This window comes from Rhipicephalus sanguineus, chromosome 2, assembly GCF_013339695.2.
Source record: "Rhipicephalus sanguineus isolate Rsan-2018 chromosome 2, BIME_Rsan_1.4, whole genome shotgun sequence".
Classification (NCBI taxonomy): domain Eukaryota; kingdom Metazoa; phylum Arthropoda; class Arachnida; order Ixodida; family Ixodidae; genus Rhipicephalus; species Rhipicephalus sanguineus.
Genome location: NC_051177.1, coordinates 14,857,500 through 14,879,626, shown reverse-complemented (window position 1 = coordinate 14,879,626; position 22,127 = coordinate 14,857,500). Strand labels below are relative to the sequence as shown.

Genomic DNA, 22,127 nt, shown 5'->3' with positions numbered 1-22,127 from the left:
AACTGAAATTACCGGCAGCTTTTGACGACCACAAAGAGTCGGTATTAGCTGTTCTTAGTTACGTTTGAGTCATTCACAAAACAGTTCAGTTCTGTCGTGTTCACACTTCCGCGCAAATGAGTGGTCGAAGCTAACCAGTGAGCACGAATGCACGTGAGCATCCCCTTCCAGTGGCCCCGGTGAAGATATGTTCACGTTTCTTACAATTTCACAGTGCCGTACAAAAACATTGCGTGTCTTCCTTGTACCCCGAGAGAAATGACTCATCGTGTCTGGAGTGGGAAATTTTAGGGTCTACATGAAAACTTCTAGGCACTTGCTTTCTCACTGTTTGGAGGCGTGGCATAAGTACTCGGCAGATGCGTTTGTGAAGATGTTGCGAGAGGTGTGCACGTACCCAGATGCAAAGTTTATTGCAGCCTCGTACCAGTAGCTCAACCAAACCAAGACCAGCGCCTTCCAGTATGAACCCGGAAATAGCAAGAGCGACCGGAAGGAACAGCCGCAGCTTTATCGGCTCGTCCTGCAACACATGGAAACAAAACGCACGTGAACCTGTCATCGAACAAACGCCGTTTCTCCACTAAAAGTAATAAATGCAAACAATAAACTTGGCTTGCGCGAATCAAGACCCCGAGCACGACTCGCCATCTGAAAAAAGATGCGATATCTCGAAGGTTTGTCCTTGTCAAAGAACACAATCTATTCTGTCCCATACACTTTTCAAGGGTAGCTGTAATCGCCAGCCACCTTAACGTAAATGTCGTTGCCTACCTACGCCATAAATGAATGAGGAGAGTAGCATGACACCACCGTTACGGGCTTCCTTTGTTTTGTTGTAATAAAGTATTAGGATCGCATTGCATTTAGGTATTCTGTTGCGATAACAATTATATGGACGCTCTCGGCGGGTTTTCGCCGTCGCCGTCATGCACCGCATAAAGTCAAAATCGATAACATCGCCCCGTGCATCGTATATATGCTCTACGCGCGAGAGCTGGCGACGAGCGCGGCTGAAGCAGAGATAAAGCGAGCCGGTCACCTCCGTCGCGCGAAGGGCGCATGTGATAGCATCGCCCCGCCTGCAAGGTCGGCCGTCTCCTCAAGCAGAGAAGAAACGCCCCGCCCTGCTTTCGTCGGGCGAAGGCGCATACAGTAAAAGGAACATTCATTGTGTTCACATTGGTCATCACAGAAGGTAAAACTGCGCACCTCCGGAGCCTTGAGGCACCTCGTTGACCACCACTTCCTTTTGATTTCGTCCAACTCTCCCGTCTCCGACATAGTCGCAATGGCGTGGTTGAGCCTTTCTCTGCATAAAGTAACGACGGGTATTAAGCTTCAATGCATGTACGAAAAGTCTCAGGGGTGTCACTAAAAGCGCGTACGTAAAATTTAAGGTAATGACAACTGAATACTACGCAACTATGGCTGTATTTAAATGGATACGTAATATTAAACCCGTTCCACTTCATTGAAAGTGAAGCTTGGAGACCGGTCATATCGTGAACACTGAACAAGAAAAACAGCTTCCCATTCTCAAGGTATAATTGTGAAAGTGTAAGCATAGGAACGGACCAAGGGCTCGTGCCTAATGAAGCCAAGGAATGTCCCCTGCACCTCCGTTATAAAATAAGTGAACAATATCATACAATGGCTCTGAATTTCTTCTATTGAATACCGCTCGTATGTGGTACAGTTTTGTAAAAGTGCCATGCACAAGGTGACGTTAAAGGAATTGCTGACCTCAGCGTGTCATTCTTATTCACGGCGAGTGCAATGTGCCGCGAAGTGTGGTGAGCTCGTATGACCCTGGTGTTGCAAGGGGGCTGGCCGCTCACGTACTCGGCGGCCAGGGCATCGCTGAACACGACCAGGTTTCCAGGCGAGTTACTCCCCACCATGTCGACACCTTGTCGAAGCGAGGGCACCTGGCGGCCGGCTCCCTGTTCGTCTATGTGGCCCCACAGCTTCCTCGTCATCTCGTCGCGGGTGCTCTGCGAGGTAAGCCCCGTCAACCTCCCGACAATGTGATTCATTGATAACGGGCTTACTTGAGTAATATCAATTAGTACCGTGCTTTCCAAGACGGTCACACTAGTTATAGCATCTGGTTTATTGAAAAGTGTTACATATTATTCCTCTAAGTATAGCATATATGCAGGGTGTTTCATGAAATGTATCCGAAAATCCTCAAAAATAAGGGAGATGAAATATCGGCTCGTGGTCTCGATAATTATATCTTAAAATGACCAGAGACATCAACTACGATAGTAACAAGCTACCTAAATTAATTAAATTTTAATTAGTGGTATAATGGAAGTGTTCGATCTCTTACTGCGAAGAGCCCATTGCCGCTTTGAAATTTCCTAAAAGCGGCCACACGTAATTTCACCCGTTTGAATCGACCGCATGCATCCAGTAATTAAAGTTATAACGAATTTAATTTCTTTAGGTAATGCCATAATTGATATCGCTAGTCATGTTAAGGTGTATGTCGCCACGGAAAATGTAACTATGAATGCAACGAGCAAATACTGCATTTCCTTTATTGTTCAGGAGCCTCGCCACGGTAATCTAGTGGTTATGGCGCTCGAGTGCTGACCCGCAGGTCGCGGGATCGAATCCCGGCCGCGGCGGCTGCATTTTCGATGGAGGCGAAAATGTTTGAGGCCTGTGTGCTTAGTTTCGGTGCACGTTAAAGAACCCCAGGTGGTCGAAATTTCCGGAGCGCTCCACCACGTCGTCTCTCATAATCATATCGTGGTTTTGGGACGTTAAACCCGAGATATTATTATTACTTATTGTTTAGGATTTTCAGACACCTTTATTAAGACACCCTGTACACCGTAAATATGAAAGCACGACGTGCGTGGAAACACCTTGAACATATTGTGAAGCATTTCAGCCGGTGGGCCGGCCTTGGTCAGTATGGGCTCACAGTAAGTGACATCCACATGTAGTGTTCATCCACACTCGAACAGCTGCCTAGGACGGTGTGGAATCCTGATTTTATCCAGAAGCGGAAGGCACGCGTCCTTGTTTTGCTTTTTTTACACTCATTGCTGTGCTTAGCCACGCGAGAATAACCATCTGGTGATCAATTCTTCAGATGTTATTTTAGCCGAATGTTAATAACCGTCTGTCCGACGTATACACTCGCCCACAAGAAAAGGGAAATTCATCTAGACGATTTCGCTGTCTCACGGCCGGTCTGGAGGTGCGCGCTCGCTTAGCACGCACGGGCCGTGCTGCTTGTATGCAAAACAGCATAGTCGCGTCCCAGGAAACTTCCGCTTTTGGACATCCGGTATTGCGTCCTCAATGGGCCCGGAGGTGTCGGCGCGGTGCGTTTCTGCGACGCCATTACCTCTGGCGCTCCCTCCCAAACACGTTTAGAGCGATGTGTATCAACCGCATGAAACGACATACACTCAAAAAAAGAGTCAAAAGAGGGTCATGGAACCGTGACTCTCTTCGGGCGTCTATTTGACCCCTTTTGGAAGGTACAGGCAGAGAAAAAGAGTTCGCATTTCGGAAGGAGTCACTGGACGCTCCTGAAGCGCGTTTCGATTGGCTTCCGTCATGAAAGAGCCGCCGTATATACGCCATACATATCGCGCGCTTGCCCTTTGGCGCCGTTGTGGCGCCTTGCTCGCCGACGGAGACGGGGTTGGCGCCGGATTGGCGCGCCGCTTCTGTCTCCTCTCTGAGTCGTCTCAGTAGTCTCAGTATCCTCGTCTATTGCAATGCGTTGCGTGGTTGCGTTCGTTGCGCGGGTTGCGTGTCTTGAAGTTTTATAAGTTTCATGTTCATGCGCGTCTTCGGTGGTGTTGACGCCGGCTCCGTGCACGAAGTGACGCTTGGAAGGCGGAATATTCATGGAGCTGCGGAGACGGACAACGGGCGCCAGTTAACGGTGAGTGTACTGTTTTCATAGGTACTAATTATACAGCTTTAGCTGGGCGTCTGCAGCAGCTCTGCGGAAGTTATATGCCAGCCATTTCCAACAGTAGCCTATGTCGCAGGCTATTGCGGATGACCAACTAAAGTTGTCAGTTAACGAGTTGCCACCGTTATGCGCGTTGCTGTACAAGCTCTTATAAAGTGAGCGATGCAAACAATTCTCAAGGGTCATTTCTTGCTAATCGCACGTTGTGACTGCACTACTGAAGGAGCAAGATGTCGTTTTCAGATGCACTTTAGTCTACTTCATAATAACATTTCCATCGACCTTGAGTGTGCTGCGTGCTTCCGCGCGTGGGAACGTGAAAAAAAAGCCTGTGTACAGAACGCTCAGACGCACTATATATAATGGTTTTTGTTGGCTTAAAGACTTTAGTTTAAGGTGCAGATATAGTACGGTGGCTTCCAGAACGTACGCGGTAGTCATTCAAGTTGGACACGCCTCGCCGGTAAGGCGAAAAAGCTAGAGACCTTCGACGGCGCCCGTTGTTGCGGCCGCCGCCGTGCACTTTTTCCCTTCGTTTCTGTTTGCTGTTTTCATAGTTTGCCAACATCTGCGATGACGCTATAACAGAATCAAGTGAGTGTACGTGATTGTGGGAGTTATGTGTGCTAATTCCAGCATATGACATGTCTGATCTCGACGTAGACGGCGTCCGCACGCGCTGGGTGTCGTTCGGGCCCTCGTACTCGCATGTGTTTATCTGACTATGGGTTACGTTTGTAAAACATGCGGTCAGTAACCGCTCACGGCGTGCCCCTGACTGCCGGAGGATGTGCTTGGGTGTCGGGGTAAGCCGGCGCAAAACCGTGTTTATTCTGAAACCAAATTTTGAAGCGATTTCTCAGAAAAGAAGTGCTTTCATTCGTGTATAGCCAGTGCCTATTGCGAGACGAGGTTCCCGCTGCCTTTTACGTGAAAATTTGTTTTCGTTGCGAAATTTGAACTAAACACTCGTGGCAGATGTGTCTACAATAACGGTGTGTTGAACAAAGGGTGGTTTTAAATACAAATAATGTGTGTGTTTTGGTTAGTCCCAGAATCCCGGATCACTTCTCCCGCCTCTTCACTCCAGTTGACAGCCACACTCGGGGAAACGAAGGTGCCGCTGTGGTCTGGCGCCTCACCGCTCGTGATGGAAAAATCAACAGCGGCGTTCGCCCTGTCAACGAGGCAGTGGGTCCTACATTTTCTTTGGTTGGACAAGACGACGTAGGAAAAGAGGTGAGTGGCACCCACGCAAAGGAGCCTAAACCAATTTCGTTTGTTGTTTAAAAGAGGCTCACATCATCTTGTGCTGCAATTTGTCGCCAAGTGACGTGTTACAAAAGGTACTATTTGCAAGTTGTGTTCTACACGATAACGGCAAAAAACTTGGTTCCTTACCATACGTGTTTGCATTTGTTGTTTTGTTGTGAGCCTTCATTGTGTCTATGTGAACCACTTATTTTGTAGGTTTTGCAAACCTTTGCTGCAATTTTATTTTCTCATCATAATATCACGTTCCGCTTTTCAGATACCGTTTTTCATGGTGCTCACGCTGAACAGGAGCGACAATCTAGCAAGCCATAAGTCTGATGCCTCCAGCCGTCACCACTTTTTGATTTTTTCTTAATCATAAGGAATAAAGATTGAAACATGATGCCCATTCCTGCAGTTTATTTTGCTCTATACGACACTATGCACATCAGTCACACATTTTAGTTGGCTATACTCATACAAGCATGTAAATAAGGAATGCCTCAACTGCTTAATTGGAAATCACAGACCATCTTTTCGCGCTTTCTAGATTACTCTGCTGGAAAAGGTGTGTTGTTTTGACGAGTTTCATTAAAATAATGCTAAAAGTGAACTACTCTTTTTTTGCAGTCGCTGGGCAGAACGGCAAGTATTATTGGACTTGCTTAAAATGAATACTCCACTATTTTCAACAGTAGTCGCGCAAAAGTAGAGCAAGGATCAAATGAGTAGCTTAAAATACTTGTGGAGTCGCTTGACGCTTCGGTGTGGGTCACTTGACCCCCGTAGGAGTGTTACCGGCAAGAGTCGTCTGACTCCCTATAAGTGGTAACGTTATCCTTCGGATGAGAGTCTTTCCACTCTTCCTAGAGGGTCAGGGGGCTCTCCTAGAGCGAGTCGACCCTGACCCACCAAGAGAGTCACCGTGACTATTTAAAGAGAGTCCTATAGGTGGCAAGTCAGAACTTCCCGAAAAGAGTCACGCATACTCTTTTTTTTTTCTTAGAGTGTAATGGTGCACAGAATGACACGTTGCTTAAAGTGAATGTAAGGTGAAAACACTTGCCTGTAGAGGGCCAGTAGCCGTTGTAACAGCGCTGCAACAGCGCTGTTGCAGCATAAGGGTAACGCACTTATTATTGTACAAGTGCCATACACTGGACACTTTCGATCGTCAGTATCACGATCGAAAGTGCCCAACGTGACCGAGATTATGCATGGCACACTCACTACGTTAACATGCCAGCTGGGTCGCGCGAATTGCTCAATAGGTGCTGTCACGAGCACATTATAGATACATCTAACCTTCAATGTGTTCCGTTTGCATCTACGGCGCATGTTAAAAACTAAAGATTCACCCGCCTGTGCGATAAGTGCTGTCACCAACGCTAGTGCATTCTCGCGCTTTCTGACGGCGCTGATTTTACAGGCGACATTGTACGCAACTCGTCAGCGTTGCTCTCATCGATTAGAAATGCATATGCGTCACATTAAATGATAACAAACAATAAGCGCGGGCGCTGCCATATCCTTGAAGAATGGCTTGTTGGGCGAGTTGGTATTCCATTATCACGAAAACTGCGCGAAAAACGTGGACGAAGGCAGACAAAAACAGCACAAGCGCTGCCATATCCAAGCCGTAACCGCGACGTACGCTGCGTGGCGGCTGCGCGAGCGGTGGTTCGCACAGCGAACATACATTGAGAACTGTGGCTCTAACATCAAGAAACAACTTTCCAGCGTATGTTCTGTGTTCGGTGGCTTTCACGTATTCCAATCGGCCCTGTGATCTGGCATGGGCAGATGACAGCGGCTTCCGCGGAACATGCACAGGAAAAACTGGTTCCTTTAACTGGACGCCTTAGTGTAGAAGCTTGGGCGTGTTGGTGAAACATTAGAAGGAACACAGCGCTATAGAAGACTGGCACAAGGAAGCACTGTGCGTGCGTCGCCCTTCCTTGTCCCCGTCTGCCGTTGCGGTGTGTTCATTCTAAGTTTAGTTACACGCTTTCGTCTGGCATCGCATCATTTCGGCTAGAGTTTGCTTTTAGCTTACTTTTTCGCGGATGTCTGGCCTGGTCGGCCGCAATCCAGTTACTCTTTCGGGAAACTTTTTTCACTGGCGAAAGCAAATTATTTGCAGATCACACGCCGGGATCGAATACTACACATCAACGCCTGAGTATAAAGCGCTTCGTTGGTATAGTTCAAACCACTGAAAACTTCGCAAAACGAGCAGCAGCGGTCAGCAAAGCATACGAAAACAAGCATAGCCCCAAGTTTTCTACGATGCCTTTCCAGTGCAGGCGCAACTGTTTATGCCAATGCGCAGGCGCACCTGGGTACAAACCTTGACCTGTGTTCAACAAGGCAAACAAAACGGCTACGATTAGGTGTCCTGCCAATCACATTCAGTACTCTAGCACGGAAACGCCACATTTTCTGAGGGGCTGAAAGGACAACGTTAACGCAATGACGCTGCGCTACATTAAATTATGTGTCACGTTAAGCTGGTAAGCGACCATAGCATCTTGCTTCGCGGACATGATAACGGGGTATGTGCCTTCCGCTACCTTTTATCTTCTTTACTAGTTTTTCACAAGTTGTTCAAATTACAGATTTTGGATAATCAGCATTAGTTAGCCCCAACTCTTTCCGTCATTACGTGGGCGTGCATGTGACTTCCGTAGTGCGGCATCTATGCAGGACAAAGGAATGACACTACTACTTTTGAATGTCTCGAGGAAAAATTCAGGGAGCTCTCCAGAGACTTACGTCGGTAGATCCAGCAGGTGTTACACCTTTCAAAACGCGGGCGCATGTCCAGAAATTGCAATTCATTTTTGAGGGGAAGTTCAGCCATAAAGGTGAGGCCTATAGCCCTGATTCGCTAAAAACTTGTTTCGCTTGAAGAGCCTGTTCTGCCAGAGTACCTCCACCTGCAAAGATCAGGTGATCCTCCACATAACGAAAAACACGAGCTATGCTACCTGATTTTTCATTCATCGTTCTATCCACTTTAGATAAAACAACAAGCCCAGTGCGAAATATGCAGACACAGGTTCTCCTGTGTCTCCCCTGCGATTACTGCTTCATCCGCGGCAGCTACCCCATCTGTCACTGGTGAATCTTGGAACCGGCTCTTGCGGCACTGCTTGAGGCCCTATTCACGCTCGAGCCGCACTTCCCCGTTTCACTGTGGGGCTACCGCTTCGTCCGACGCAGTTACGCCACCTATGAGTGAATCTGGGAACCCGAGCGTGATATACAGCGCGGACCCTCATCTGTCGTCAGGCCCAGCCCTAGAACAGCTCAGCTGTTAAATGTCGCTAAGGATAGGGGCAACCCGTCGCGCACTCCTGGCTTCTAAATTTACTGCTTACCCCGTCAGGATACGTACGTGGACGACAAATATAATGCCCCAAAATCGAAAAAGGCCTCAAGAGAAATGTCACACTGCAAGACAAACGTCTGCTCACCACTGTATTCTTTCACGGCGACCATAGGTTCTGTTTGCTGGATTGCGTAAAGCAACCCTTCGACATTTAAGCGGAATGCTTGGCATCTTCCTGGGTTATTCTCTTCTAAGAAATTACCAAAGCCGCGCGTGTTCACATTAGCCCGAAAGGCACTAAAATGTCCCTTTTCCTGCTAAATGATGGTATAATTGTTCATTTATCTTTCCTAAAAGGCCTCTAGTTTTGATACTTTCTCACAGCTTTAGATGATGACTTCTCACGGACAAGAAGCAAGGTTCCAGTACGGTTCGTTCTAGAAAGAGCAACGACGACACCTTTAACAATCCACCAGCGACCACGTTGACGTCGGTGAGAAGGCACTCACCTCAAAGTATATTCTCGCTGTCCTCACCCACATATGCTTGAGTTCTGTGCTGTCCAAATGAGCCCAGGATTGAATCTCGTACTTTGGCTTCAGGTACGAGGCTAGCTCGGTCGTGTAGGCAGAGAAAACCAGCACCAAGAAGACCCACCAGAAGCTGCCCACTATGCGGCCAGAGATGGACCTGTCGCAACACACTTGTTTCACTACAGGATGAGCGATGCGAAATAGATATCACCACGGTTGCATTCAAACATACCAGTAGTAGCGCTAGCATTCCGGTTACATTCCGCAAACAGCAGACAATATTGCAAGCGGGCGAAGCGAGAACACACTGCAGTATTGCGCACGCGGAGTGTACCGTAATGACGTGGCATTGCCCAAAGAAATTTAATATGGAGTAGTGTGGTAATCAGTGAAATCAACGATCGCAGATATACAACACAGCTTGACTGTAGGTGCCACTGAAGGGAACGTTACCCCCATTTTACTAGAAGCGTCATACCTAACGTAAGCGAGCATTTTTAAGTAAGAAGAGACACAAAAAACAGTTCAAGTTCCTACACCCCTCACGCCATGGGACCGAACAGTTCGATATTACTCAATAGTTTTTAAAAAGAACAATGGTTAAATTCCAGTCTGTCAGTACAAAAGACTTCAGCTACTGAGTTTTCGTAACTTTTTCTCATCGAAATTATTCCGAACAGATTAAGAAGTATGCGACGTCATACTATCCTCGTGACATTTGGGCTGAGCAAAAGTGCATATTGGCTTTCCTTTTTCTTTCCTGACAACCGGCCTACTCCCATCGCATACATGCAGATATAGTCTCATGAGACAACTACCGCTGCTAATCTAACTGTTGTTTTTGTTGTCTCTTTAATGTTCATGCTGTAGTTGCCAATGCGCCTAAAAACGATTAGCGACGTGTGCAGATCTGTGCGCAGTGTGTGCATTATATTAACAACCGTATTATTATATCGAGAGTGCGAGCACTTTCTGGGGAAGAGAAAGGCGCTCTTGCGAGCTCGGCTCTCAGATCTGCATCTTGAGTACGATGGTGTACTACTTGTAGCTACAAAGCACTTTCCTGAAAGACCGCGTCAACATTCCAAGAATCTGAACGCCAGTCATCTCTTCCATGACTTAACGGCTTATAGTGACATCAATGGTAGACGACATTCGTCAGTAACCAAATATCAGAATGGTGAACAAATGCAGTGTCGTGCGTACCTCGCCTTGAAGTTGGCACACGATGTGTTCGGCCCCCGGTAGCTCGTAGGAGGGTGCTTGTCGGCATCTGTGGCAGCCTTAGGCTCAAAACAGCAGTGCACAGCGCCTTTCAAGGAGGCCAAACCGATTATGCCTAGTACCACGTACACGGTCACTACTGAGGCACCGCATCCCGCCCACAGGCGCCAATCGAAGGCAGCTATGAAGGTGCGCATGCCGACACCCTTGAGCGCCCTCCTCCTCACCACCGCAGCGAGACCCGTGCTGAGAACCGGCAGCGTCATGTCCACGTCGTGCCAGCGGTCAGCCGCGACCACCGTCTCACCCACGGCGAGGTCGGTCTCCTGCAACCCGTTTTTATTACATTGGACATATTGGCGAACTAAGTAAGGCGCCGGCTACTCCTTGCTTAGCTCTTGAAGGGGTCGAACGTACAGCACAGTCAGTTATATATAGAAAAAGACGTTATCACAGTAAGACCAGGGCGATTAAAAATACAATACATACCACACAACATGCTAACAATAAAACCAAAACGTAAAAAATCTGAGCGACCTACAATATAAAATTTAAATAACACCACAGAGCAAAGTCTGAAATATACAAATAAGAACGCCCCCTAAATAAAAAGTCTCTAGTCAATGGATAGCTCATACACCATGTAGATAAATTGTAGCATGCAGTTTGTTTTAGACAATACAGATTTTTTATAAAAATACTAGGACAGTCACGCTCCAGTCGTTTTCCCACACGTATTCTATGTTGAGGCGGAAATACTTTGCAGCAATTTAAATGACACTTGCGAGACTAATTAACAAAAACTCGTTAATTAACTTTTATTTCTTGACTATACGGCAGTTGTTTATATTAGAAAGCTGTAGTGCGCGCTGATTTATGGCAAGCAAATTATTTAGAAATCGTGAAAGTTGCACGTAATTCGACATATTCATCATTGAATTTTAAGGGCGAAATCGAAACTGATCGCGCCCGGCGCGCTGAAAATGCGGCCTCTCTGTTGCGCCAGACCGGAAGTACCGTGACAAGGAAGTGATGAAATTTTAATGAACCTAGGCGCTGTATCTTTTCGTAAAAAGCGGCGAGTCATCTCACTTGCGCTAGCGGATCGCCCTTCGTGTGGTGTTTGGTGCTTATCTGCTGCTTTCGAGCTGAGGAGAAAAGAATAGGGCTTTCGGCTTCGAGTCGTCTTAGAAAGTGCATAAGGGAGCGTGTGGCATTTCTTGGTTTGCATCTGAATGACGATCAGATTATCACATTTCTGCTCCTGACCCTGCTAACTCTTGTCAGCGTTCAAAAATACACCGATGCACTCTATCACGACGCGACCAAATGCATCTTGCTCTCCATTGCATGGAGTAAGTCACACTATTTTTTGTCAGTGAAACAAAAAGCTTCACGGGTGTTCCATCTTCGTACATATAGCGCAAAGGCTCTGACTTTTTTTTTACTTATTCGTGCACAGTGGATATAGAAGTAAGTACAGTCTAGTGAAAACCAAAACACTAGGTGCAAGGTAATTCTAAAGCATCTCGCACTGCAAATAATTTATGCTAGAGTGACTAACAGTGCTGCTTTGGCATTGGGCCCATATATGCCGGGACAGCGTACTGAATTTGTCTCTTTGTCATTACCCCATTCAGGATCTCGCTGACCATGCCTTCCCAGGAGTCCCCCAGGCCAGTTGTCTTGGCAACATGAATGGCGTACTTAATACCGCTGATGCGGCTGATGGCATCCATCAGGTCCTTGGTGAATCCTTCATATTCACCCCGGCCGTCCTCAATGCGCCGAGCCTTCCGCATAAGAAATGGCGCTGCCTGGATTGGAGGAAAAAGAAATTGGACACCGAGCCTCTCAATTCCGTCTGGCGCCACCAATGACCTCTGCTGTCCTCGACGTGGGAAAGCACTTTAGTAAAGTGGCAACAAAACATCATCAATTGGGCAGCTTCGGCCACTCATGGCTTAATCATGCCGCACCGCACGTTTTCTGGCTGTTGAAACGCTGAGGTAAAGGTCGAGATGATACAGGAAGACGTTATCTGCGACGCCGAAAACATGTGATAGCGGGAAGTGAAATAAACGGCTCGGAAATGATTGAGCTAACTTTTTACAAATGTTGTTTAGGTACAGTGTGCGTCGAATGGGGAAGATGGTTAGAGTGTACAATGCACGTAATGGAAGGGAAGCAAGCAGGCAGTGAGAAAACAACTGCATAACAGCGCGTCCGCTGATTGTGGCATTTAGTTACAGATTAAGTTGGCCTTCCTGCATAGCGATGCTTTATTCTGTGTGCAAGGAGAGTTTTGACAAAGTGACCTAAACCATGTGTTCGCGGTGTCTCGCGTGCTTCTGATCAGCGAATACTGGCGGGGAAGTTGAGGTTGTAAGCTGCAAACTGCGTACGCGTTAGGCCTTTAGAGAGCGGCAGCAGCCCACCCCCGCACACGCTAGACACAATTAAAGTTTCAGAATAGATTTTTAATATCTGGAGTTTAACGTCCCAAAACCACGATATGATTATGAGAGACGCCGTAGTGGAGGGCTCCGGAAATTTCGACCACCTGAGGTTCTTTAACGTGCACCTAAATCTAAGCACACGGGCCTCAAACATTTTCGCCTCCATCGAAAATGCAGCCGCCGCGGCCGGGATTTGATCCCGCGACCTTCGGGTCAGCAGTCGAGCGCCATAACCACTAGACCACCATGGCGGGGCGAGAATAGATTTTTCTTGACGACAAGACACCAGAGCAAAGTTTTACTGCAGGAAAATAATTAAAACTAGATTTACGTGCGATGCAAGCTGATGACAACTATCAGTCGCACTGAAGTGAGCACACACTGCAAGGGTCATTTTGGCCAGTTTTATCTCGTAAACAAAGCAAATGAGAACATATGATATTAAAACCGTCTGTTCACTGACATAAGCGCTCTTCGATAAAAAATTGTCGTCAAGATTGAGACCGGAGTTTTCTTTATTTTATTTTTTGAAAACGTACTTTTTTGAAAAAAACTCGCTTCTTTAACTATTTTTTTTCTTTTTTTGCGCTGCCTGTCGGAAAATGATCTTCCACATAAATGTTGCAAAGCCTATTTTCTATATTTGACATTGTTTTCAAGTTTCTGTTTGTAATAGCAAAGGCGCCAAGGCGCCTCAAACTTAGGACCTTTTTTTTTATTTCAACCGTGTTTGCCATTTTTTCACATTTTCTTCTTTTCGAGGACAGCATAAAAGAAGCATGGACGTAATTCACAGTAATGCGTATTAAAACCAGCAAAGAAAAATTTCGACACATCATTTATAGTTCGCGCTAAATTCGGCCGTGAAGTCCGAAAACATTGCAGTGAGCAAAAACAAGAGGCCCGCGCCGCCACCTTCAAATATTTTTTTGGCACGCTGGGAGCGTTTCTCGGAAATAAAATTTTAGGTTTCGTGCACTTTGAATGTGCCCACATAACATATAAAAAACCCAGGACAAAACAAAAATTGCGACCGGACAGGCATGTTCGATCTTCGTGGAATCACCCACTTTTAAGCACAAGTACATTTTTTTAGGGGCGAAGCTCCTTAAGGCGGCACCCGTTCGTCCCTCGTCGTGGTCGTAGTAGTGAGTAACAAGTCTTACGCTTTGACCTCCAAGGTGGTGCCGGTGGGAGATTTCTCCTGTGCGTTGTTGAACAATAAAAAATTCGCAGCGTGCGCGTTAACTAAAAGCCGAATTCTTCTGTCTCTCATTCCCCATTAGCAGCCATTGGCATGTTCCAGTAGGAAACGTTAGTAGAAGTAGAAGTGTAAGTGTTAGCTAAAAGCCGACTTCTTCTGTCTCTCATTGCCATTAGCAGCCATTGTTTACCTCCAAGGTAGTGCCTGGTGAGATTTCTCCTGTGCGTGATTAAACAATAAAAATTTTGTTCAAAACGCCGTTGATTGATGAAATAAACCAACGAAAGACGCCAGATGTTTTGTAAAAGCAGAACGAAAGAACGCCAGATGTTTTTCTTAAAGTGTAGTAGTTATATGTAGCCACCTCGCCCGATCGTCAACGGGCGAGGTGGACCGGCAACGGCGCGAGGACCCTGCCGTACGAGAGTTAAATCACACTAAAAGACATACTTTGCGGGCGATACACTCTAGTGAGCTTTCAACTTTTCGCTCTTTCAACTTTCAACTTTCGCTCGGGAGCGGACTTCTTCCTTGCATTTCACCGATCACAAGTGACAATGAAGGGACCACGTAAACCAACAGTACAATAAAAGTTTGATGTTTAATATATACACGATGTTTCACACTCTTTATATTATGTACTGGGCGCATTTCACGGAAGAGTTTCACGGTTTACAGATGATTCCCTCCGTAGCTTCGCCCCACTCATCATCATTCACCCCGTGGATATGCTGTGATTTTTTTATTACACGGTGTTTACAAAATAGGTCTGATTATGTTGAATTTCCATCAAACCATGTCGCTCTCCAACCGCGAGCTCACAGCTGTGGCAGTATGTGCCGTAATTCACTTGGTGTTATAGGTAGTCCCGATCTATCATATATGCCATGTGCTTGTCCGGCTGCTTCATCCGTTGCAACATTGCAGGGATATTGCAGTGGCCAGGCATCCACTGGAACAGTATTGTTTGGTTTTGTTCGCTTGCTTTTGTAAGTTCCTTCAATGCCTCGTAAATTAAATCTGAATTTTTCGAATTGATGTCATTATTTGGTGACGATGAAGCTGCCTGGGAATCCCACAGGATGACCCATTTATTTGCTTGTGTTAATGAAATAATGTACCGTAACAAAGCCAATATTGCAAATAATTCTGATGCAGTTGGCGGTGTCACGTAAGAGAATTTAGATGTCTTGATTTGGTCCAATTCTGGAATGACAAAGGCGGCCGTAGATTAATGTGTTTGACAAGACTATAAACTTGTGTATAACCAGGATACCTGAAGGTTATCTGGTATAAGGCCAGTTGCTGTGCTGCTAGCATACGCATGTCTCGCTTGCGAATGATTCCTTCTATGTAAAGTTCAATATTAGGGGCTACAAGTCGCCATTGTGGATAAGACACATCTGAGCTCCAATATTCATGTCTTGGTAGGAGATTTTTGTACTCCTCGACGATGGTGTTGACGAAAGCTTGGTTTCTCTCAGTTAGTGCCACAGCTAGGGCGTACGGCAGGCAGACACGATCTCTCCAATGCTATTCACCGCGTGTTTCCAGGAGGTTTTCAGGGCCGTAGATTGGGAAGAATTAGGGATAAGAGTTAATGGAGAGTATCTCAGTAACCTCCGATTCGCTGATGACATTGCATTGATGAGTAACGCGGGAGACTAATTACGAGAACTAGAAGAATAAGGATGGGATGGGGCTCATTTGGCAAGCATTATCAAATCATGAATGGTAGTCTACCACTATCCCTCAAGAGGAAGGTATATAACAGCTGCATCTTACCGGTACTTACCTACGGAGCAGAAACCTGGAGACTTACAAAGATGATTGAACTTAAATTGAGGACGCCGCAGTGAGCGATGGAAAGGAAAATGATAGGTGTAACCTTGAGAGACAGGAAGAGAGCAGAGTGGGTCAGGGAACAAACGGGGGTTAAGGATATCATAGTTGAAATTAAGAAGAAGAAATGGATATGGGCCGGGCGCGTAGCACGTCGGCAGGATAACCGGTGGTCATTAAGGGTAACTGACTGGATTCCAAGAGATGGCAAACGCGTGAGGGGGAGACAGAAAATTAGGTGGTTAGATGAGATTAAGAAGTTTGTAGGTATAACGTGGCAGCAGAAAGCACAGGGCCGGGTTGATTGGCGGAACATGGGAGAGGCCTTTGCCCTGCAGTGGGCGTAGACATTATGATGATGATGATGATGATGATGATGAAAGCACAGAAGTGGTGTTGATAGGACTCTACAGCTCTGACCACCGCAAATGGGGGGGTGTCGTGCCTCTGCGATTACGAAGGCGCTCGAAGTAGCTCGAGGAACTCCCCAGCATATTCTGAGGCTTCTGGCTATTAATCACTGAAGACGCTTCTTAGATGAATGAGACAGCAGAAGCACTTTCTTATATCAACATTTCTGAGAACATATCGACATCCGAGGACCGTGCAACATTTAACATTTAGGCTTTTTCTCCTAAATGATCGAATAATACTGAGTTAGGCATGCTATTTCATTATTATTATTCATATTCTGGAAGCATAGAACATGACTTCACGATCGATAATTGGAAAGGAGCAACCGTGACACTGCCTCACTCATTTCGGGAGGCCCCAGAAGCAACTGAAATTGTAAGTAAGTATTCATTATGTAACAGCGCGAAAATGGCAGGAAAACTTTCGAAGGCACACGCATGACAGGACACAGCGCTGTTACAGCGCTGTGTCCTGTCACATAATGAATTACAGCGCTGTTACATAATGAATGAATACCAAATGGCCCGGTGTACTGTACTCCGTAACTAAGTAACGTAGAAGTTTTGATAGCAATGCTGTGGTCACGACTCGCTATCCTCCTCCTTTCCTGTTTACAAACAGTTGTTTTTGTTTGGCTGTTATATTATAAAGTAACTTTCGAGTTTCACGAGAACTGACTGCACATTCTTCCGCATTTTTATTGATGAATGCATTTCGGCAATACCGTACGAAAGATTTAAGTTTTACTTTATTTTTATTTTCATTTTGTCGTAGAATGCTGTGATCTTATGTCGACAGCTTCTTTTGCCCCATCTACATAATGACAAGGCAGTAAACTGATGGCTTTGTTTCATTTGTCGTCAAAGAACTACACAACCTGATGGACATTACGAGCATGTCAGGGGAATCAGTAAGAAGAATGATCAAACGGGTGTACTTCGATGCCTTGAGCACGTATTTCGAGATGACTCGGTGGCTCAGAGGCTTCGACGTTCTCCTGCTGAGGTTGCGGCCTCATTTACCTCTGCAGCGGCCACATTTCGATAGCGATGACAACGCTCGCTTACATGGACTGAGCTGCAAGTTAAAAAAAAAGAAATGGTCAAAATAATGTGAAGGCCTCCATATGAGTTCCCTTCACAACCCACAGTGCCGTGTCGGTTGAATCGCACAACTTATTTATTTATTAATACGACAGTTTCATATGGCTCATGATTAAAGAAAAAGGATACGGTGGCTTGAACACAAATGGTAACAAGCAGGGTGTCGGAACGAAATGTTTTTCGTTTCGGTTTTAGTTTCGTTCCACCGCAAAAAGTTCCGTTCCGTTTCTGTTCCGGAACGAAAAAATAATGTTCCGTAACGGTTCGTAACGTTTTTTTTATGGAAAAATTTGAAGCTAAAGTAATCATAAAAAAACATTTGATTTGTGATGTAGTTACTTGCCTTCCTCCTAAGAAAGCCGGACAAGGGTAAAACATTCTTCAGAGGAGCGGAAGTACCTGTACATATGAATTCCTACCAACTAGCACAAACCAGTATACCCTTCAAAGTCATAGTATTTATTTTTTCCAAATTCAATCACAATTTTAGTGGGCTCAGTGCTTTGTGTCAAGGGAGTGAGCACGATCTCAGAAGCAGCACGTCACTGAGTGCACTCTGTGATGTGCGAGACCGCTGTTTTGATAAAAAGATTGCCAGGCCTGCGCGGAATGTGCAGCACAGTCACAGCGAAAGTTGGAAGAGCGGACTTTGTAGAGCCCGTTGTAGAGTCTCTTGGGGCAGCTGATAAAAGTACACATGCAGGGTACCCACTACGCCATAAATCATCGTTATTTTTCTGAAGTACCGAAGTTCCCACTATGTCATTTTTCGTGGTTCTTCGGAGAATCGTGGTAGCCGCTACACATCTGTAAGGCATTATGTGCGCTTTGTGCTGTGGCTGATGACGATGAACTATGGCTGAGCACTTTGCAGTGGGTGGGAAGCATTAAACCACACACTCTTTGCGGAATTAGCATTGTGTGATGGCTGGTTGTCGTTTTACTCTTCTGCCACGCTGTATTACCTATGTTAACACGATTCCTTGCCCGACATGACGCCTGTATAGAGTATTTTTGCGAAGGAGTTATAAGCACCAGCGTGGCACTGTGGTGGAAGACTCGAATGCCACGCAGGGGACGCGGGTTAAAATCCCATCCGATCCTAGAAATTTGTTTCTCATTTTATTTTTTCTTACTTCACGCGATAGTGGTCACGGACACGGGCGGCGGCGGGCAACTATGGTGCCAAAATCAGCTGTGCTGATCTCATAAGAGCCTTCGCTGTAACAAACTTCGGCGCCGACAATGCCCTCTCCACTTTGGCCTGCGTGACAGGCCCGCAAAAGACCACTTGCGCTATTATCAACATCTCTGGTTGCCACTGTTTCCTTTTTTCGCACAATTTCAACATATCTTTGCTTTGGAATTGCTGCCTGAGGTACGCGTTAATACTGTACCCTGAGATATGCTCACATTGCATGAACTCAGTTGTTCCGGACTGCGAAGTTTTCTCGTGAACCGAAAAACGATTGAAAAAATTTCGGTTTCACTCCGGAACGAAATAATAGATAAAGTTTCGGTTACGTTTTCGTTCCGGTCAAAAATATCGTTTTTTTCGTTTTTCGTTTTCGGTTTTCGTTCCGTTCCGACACCCTGGTAACAAGGGGGGGGGGGGCGATCCCAGAGAAGTGATGGCTAGTGCATAAGATGAATAAAATGTAAATTAAGTTGAATTAAAGGGAATCAGCGGTGAATTCATAGTGAAATACATGTGAAATAAACTTACTCAAAGGTGACTCGAATGTGAATTAAAATTAGTTAATGTATTGGGTCTGCAATTGAATCAAATGCTATGAGTGTCTCGTGAGAGAAGAGGCATGCGCTCGCTCTCTTTAGCGTCACCTAAAGGGAGAGTAACATTTCAGTTGGTTAGTTGCCCATCAGCCTTATTGTGCCGACAACCTCGGTCAATTGCATGGTGACTCACCAGAGTGGCTGCAACCCTATGCACGTAGTCCTTGTCCTCTTTCGAGGTCACCTTGTCTTGTCGTCCAGCCGACATAAAGCCACGGCTCGACCAAGTCCCAATCTGCGAAGTAAAAAGGCAACTCACAAGGGCAGAAGGTTTGGGTGCGTTGGTGGGTCATCGCTGAGCAGAATACACCGCGCAGAAACGAACACAGGACGAGAAGACGACCTGGGAGTTTTCAAAGTATTTCGTTGTGTTGACGGCTTTTTATTAGTTCTGGATGAACCTGTTCTTCACACTGTTGTTAACACACGGGCAGGTTCTTCGGAATGTATGAACTATTCTATAGGGCGCCTCTTTTGTTGAGTGTTTGAAGCCGCCTTCGCCTCCGAAATGACTGAAGATGAGAGGTTTTTGGACTTGCGGCTGCTGTCTAATGAAGATCGCGTATGTTGCAGCCTAGAGCAAACAAGCCGCCTTTCACGAGCTCACTCTGAGCTCGTGAAAATGAATATTTACAAATCGCCCGTGCGTTCGTAGGTGTGCGGGTGTGTATCCACGTGCAAAATTTGAAAAGTTTCGGGCCACAACGAGTACTGGGAAGTATCGCGACATTTGTGAAAGGGGCATCGGTGGCGGCGAGGGGAGCCAAAAAATTGTTTTCCTGCGCGTTGTTTTGTCCGCGGACGCTATCTGCCAGAGCCTGGCCATACAGAGCTTCGCTGTCAAAATAAATCCCCGCTTAATGCCGAGAATCTGGCCTTCTTGCATTATCGCGAAGCAGTGCTGTGAAGCCAACTTCTGCGCTAGAATTACGGTAAATTCTTTAAAAGCTTTATGTCAGGTTATACGATGTATCGAACAAACTCCCGTTTCATTATTTGGTGAGTTCGATATTTGCGGGTTTGACTCCATAACGTAGCGTTGACCTTGGCTGCCATCTAGCGGTGATGGCTTCTGCGCAATATTTTTCTTCAGATTTCCTCCAATGTCTCTTTCTGTGCTGCGCGTGGGAGAATTAAAGGTGCGGTCGGCTCACCTTAAGCCACTGGTTTTTTCCGTTGACTTGAATCACGTCAGCCGTGAAATTGACGCGGCAACCTCTTTCGTCGAATTCGACTCTTCCTGTCTTTCCGTCGAATACAACCTAAAAAGGACAGAAGAAAGAAAGTCAGAGCTGTTACGTAGCTCGTGCTTACTAGAACATTTATCATACGCGTGTTCACTGCAATGCAACTGCATGGCAGCTGGTGCACCTGAACGGCGATTGAAATTAAAAAAAAAAGTGGTTATGAAAAAAACATTTTTCCCTGTTGCTCGCAGTAAATTTAGAGCCACTGTTGAGCTTTATTTGTATGCTGGCCTTCATCATCGTCATTCTCCACTGGCGGACGAAGGCCCATGAGTTCACCCTCTCCTACGGGAGCTGTCTCCGTTTTGTACCTGCAATTTCACCGCTCTACCAAGCACGCCGCCTTCCTCGTTTCCCGTTTCCTGGTATATATGCCCTCCCTTGCTCTAACTTACTACCAGCTGTCTGTCCTGAGCATGACGTGGACGGCCCAGGTCAACTTCTTTCGTTTGATATCAGCTAGAACGTCGGCTGTTTGCTGTTCGAACAGATCTACTTTCTTCCGATCGCCTGCCATGTGTATTTGCAAATGAACTTTCGTTTCCGGTAGAGCCATACTGTTCTGAGAGGCCATGAATCCGTAGTCAGTGGACCAAGATCGCAAGTAGCATTCAAGTCAGAAGCACGTCGAACGAGAAGCAAACGAACCGACGCCGTTTTCTGCCTTCATTTCGTGGCCAACTTTTCGATAGTAACGGCGTGCCTACCACTTGTTGCACACCGAGTTTAATGCTCTTCCAATGGAACTTAAACAAAAACATTGCCCAGCTTGCACTGAGTCGTGCAAGGCTTGGGCACAGCACAGCTGGTCGGCAGTCGGCTGGTCTTGGCTTGACTAGGCACACGTGCATTCACACCCCGATGAACGAAGTGTTCACGTGATCACATTGTAAATCACGAGTATGGACTACGTATCGATCGGCTTCGATTGGGTGCCTCTGTTTCTTTCTCTTTCCTCTCTGTCCCTCTTTATATATATATATATATATATATATATATATATATATATATATATATATATATATATATATATATATATATATATATATATATATAGAACTAATAGACAATAACGCCAAGGAAAGCATTGTCCGTTATAATGTTATATTGTCTATTGTCTGTTAGTTCTCATTAATATTGTGTGTAACAAAGAAAAACGAGAACTTAAGAGTCATCTCTTTTCCTTTATATATATATATATATATATATATATATATATATATATATATATATATAGAGAGAGAGAGAGAGAGAGAGAGAGAGAGGGAGAAAAAGAGAAACATGGAGAGAAAGGCATTATATATATATATATATATATATATATATATATATATATATATATATATATATATATATTCCCTTTCTTTCTCTCCATGTTTATCTTTCTTTCTATCTCTTAATTTCTCTCTGTACTCGTACTCTCGCCCGTCCGAGTTAGTGCATTCCACGCCGGACAAATCCGCGCAGCGGGAGAGCGCGCGCCATGCGTGTTCGCTTAGCTAAGCAGAAGATGACTAAGCGAGCGAGCGTGGGCATGATGATGATAGTTTCTTGTCGACATCGCGAACCTGACCAACGGCGGGGGTAACAGCTCTGCTGTAAAAGAAAACGTCCGAGTTATCGCTGGCCGTCTTTGCAGTGACTAATTCCACCGCCATCCTCTACGACGCACACCAATTTGGCAAACAACAAGGCTGCGCTGCCGTGTGATGGCACGACATTTCTACCATCACAGGTCTTTCCCCACCACTGAGCTCATTCGGTACT

At 45.9% G+C, this 22,127-nt stretch overlaps 1 protein-coding gene and 1 long non-coding RNA gene across 2 annotated transcripts in view; one reads left to right on the top strand and one right to left on the bottom strand.

Moving 5' to 3' along the window:
* The window catches only part of LOC119382442 (glutamate receptor 1), a 50,034-nt gene that overhangs the window by 1,557 nt on the left and 26,350 nt on the right, over positions 1-22,127 (bottom strand). Inside the window, exons 7-14 of the mRNA XM_037650143.2 lie at positions 20,268-20,375; positions 19,247-19,348; positions 11,929-12,114; positions 10,280-10,623; positions 9,050-9,230; positions 1,747-1,997; positions 1,213-1,312; positions 398-523 (exon numbers count right to left, since the gene is read on the bottom strand). Coding sequence (XP_037506071.1) covers positions 398-523; positions 1,213-1,312; positions 1,747-1,997; positions 9,050-9,230; positions 10,280-10,623; positions 11,929-12,114; positions 19,247-19,348; positions 20,268-20,375 — 1,398 coding nt within the window. The remainder of the gene's footprint in view (positions 1-397; positions 524-1,212; positions 1,313-1,746; positions 1,998-9,049; positions 9,231-10,279; positions 10,624-11,928; positions 12,115-19,246; positions 19,349-20,267; positions 20,376-22,127) is intronic.
* Positions 3,663-6,732, top strand: LOC125757103 (uncharacterized). Its single transcript, XR_007415052.1, has 3 exons — positions 3,663-3,919; positions 5,008-5,191; positions 5,484-6,732. It is a non-coding gene; the product is annotated as an uncharacterized LOC125757103 (long non-coding RNA).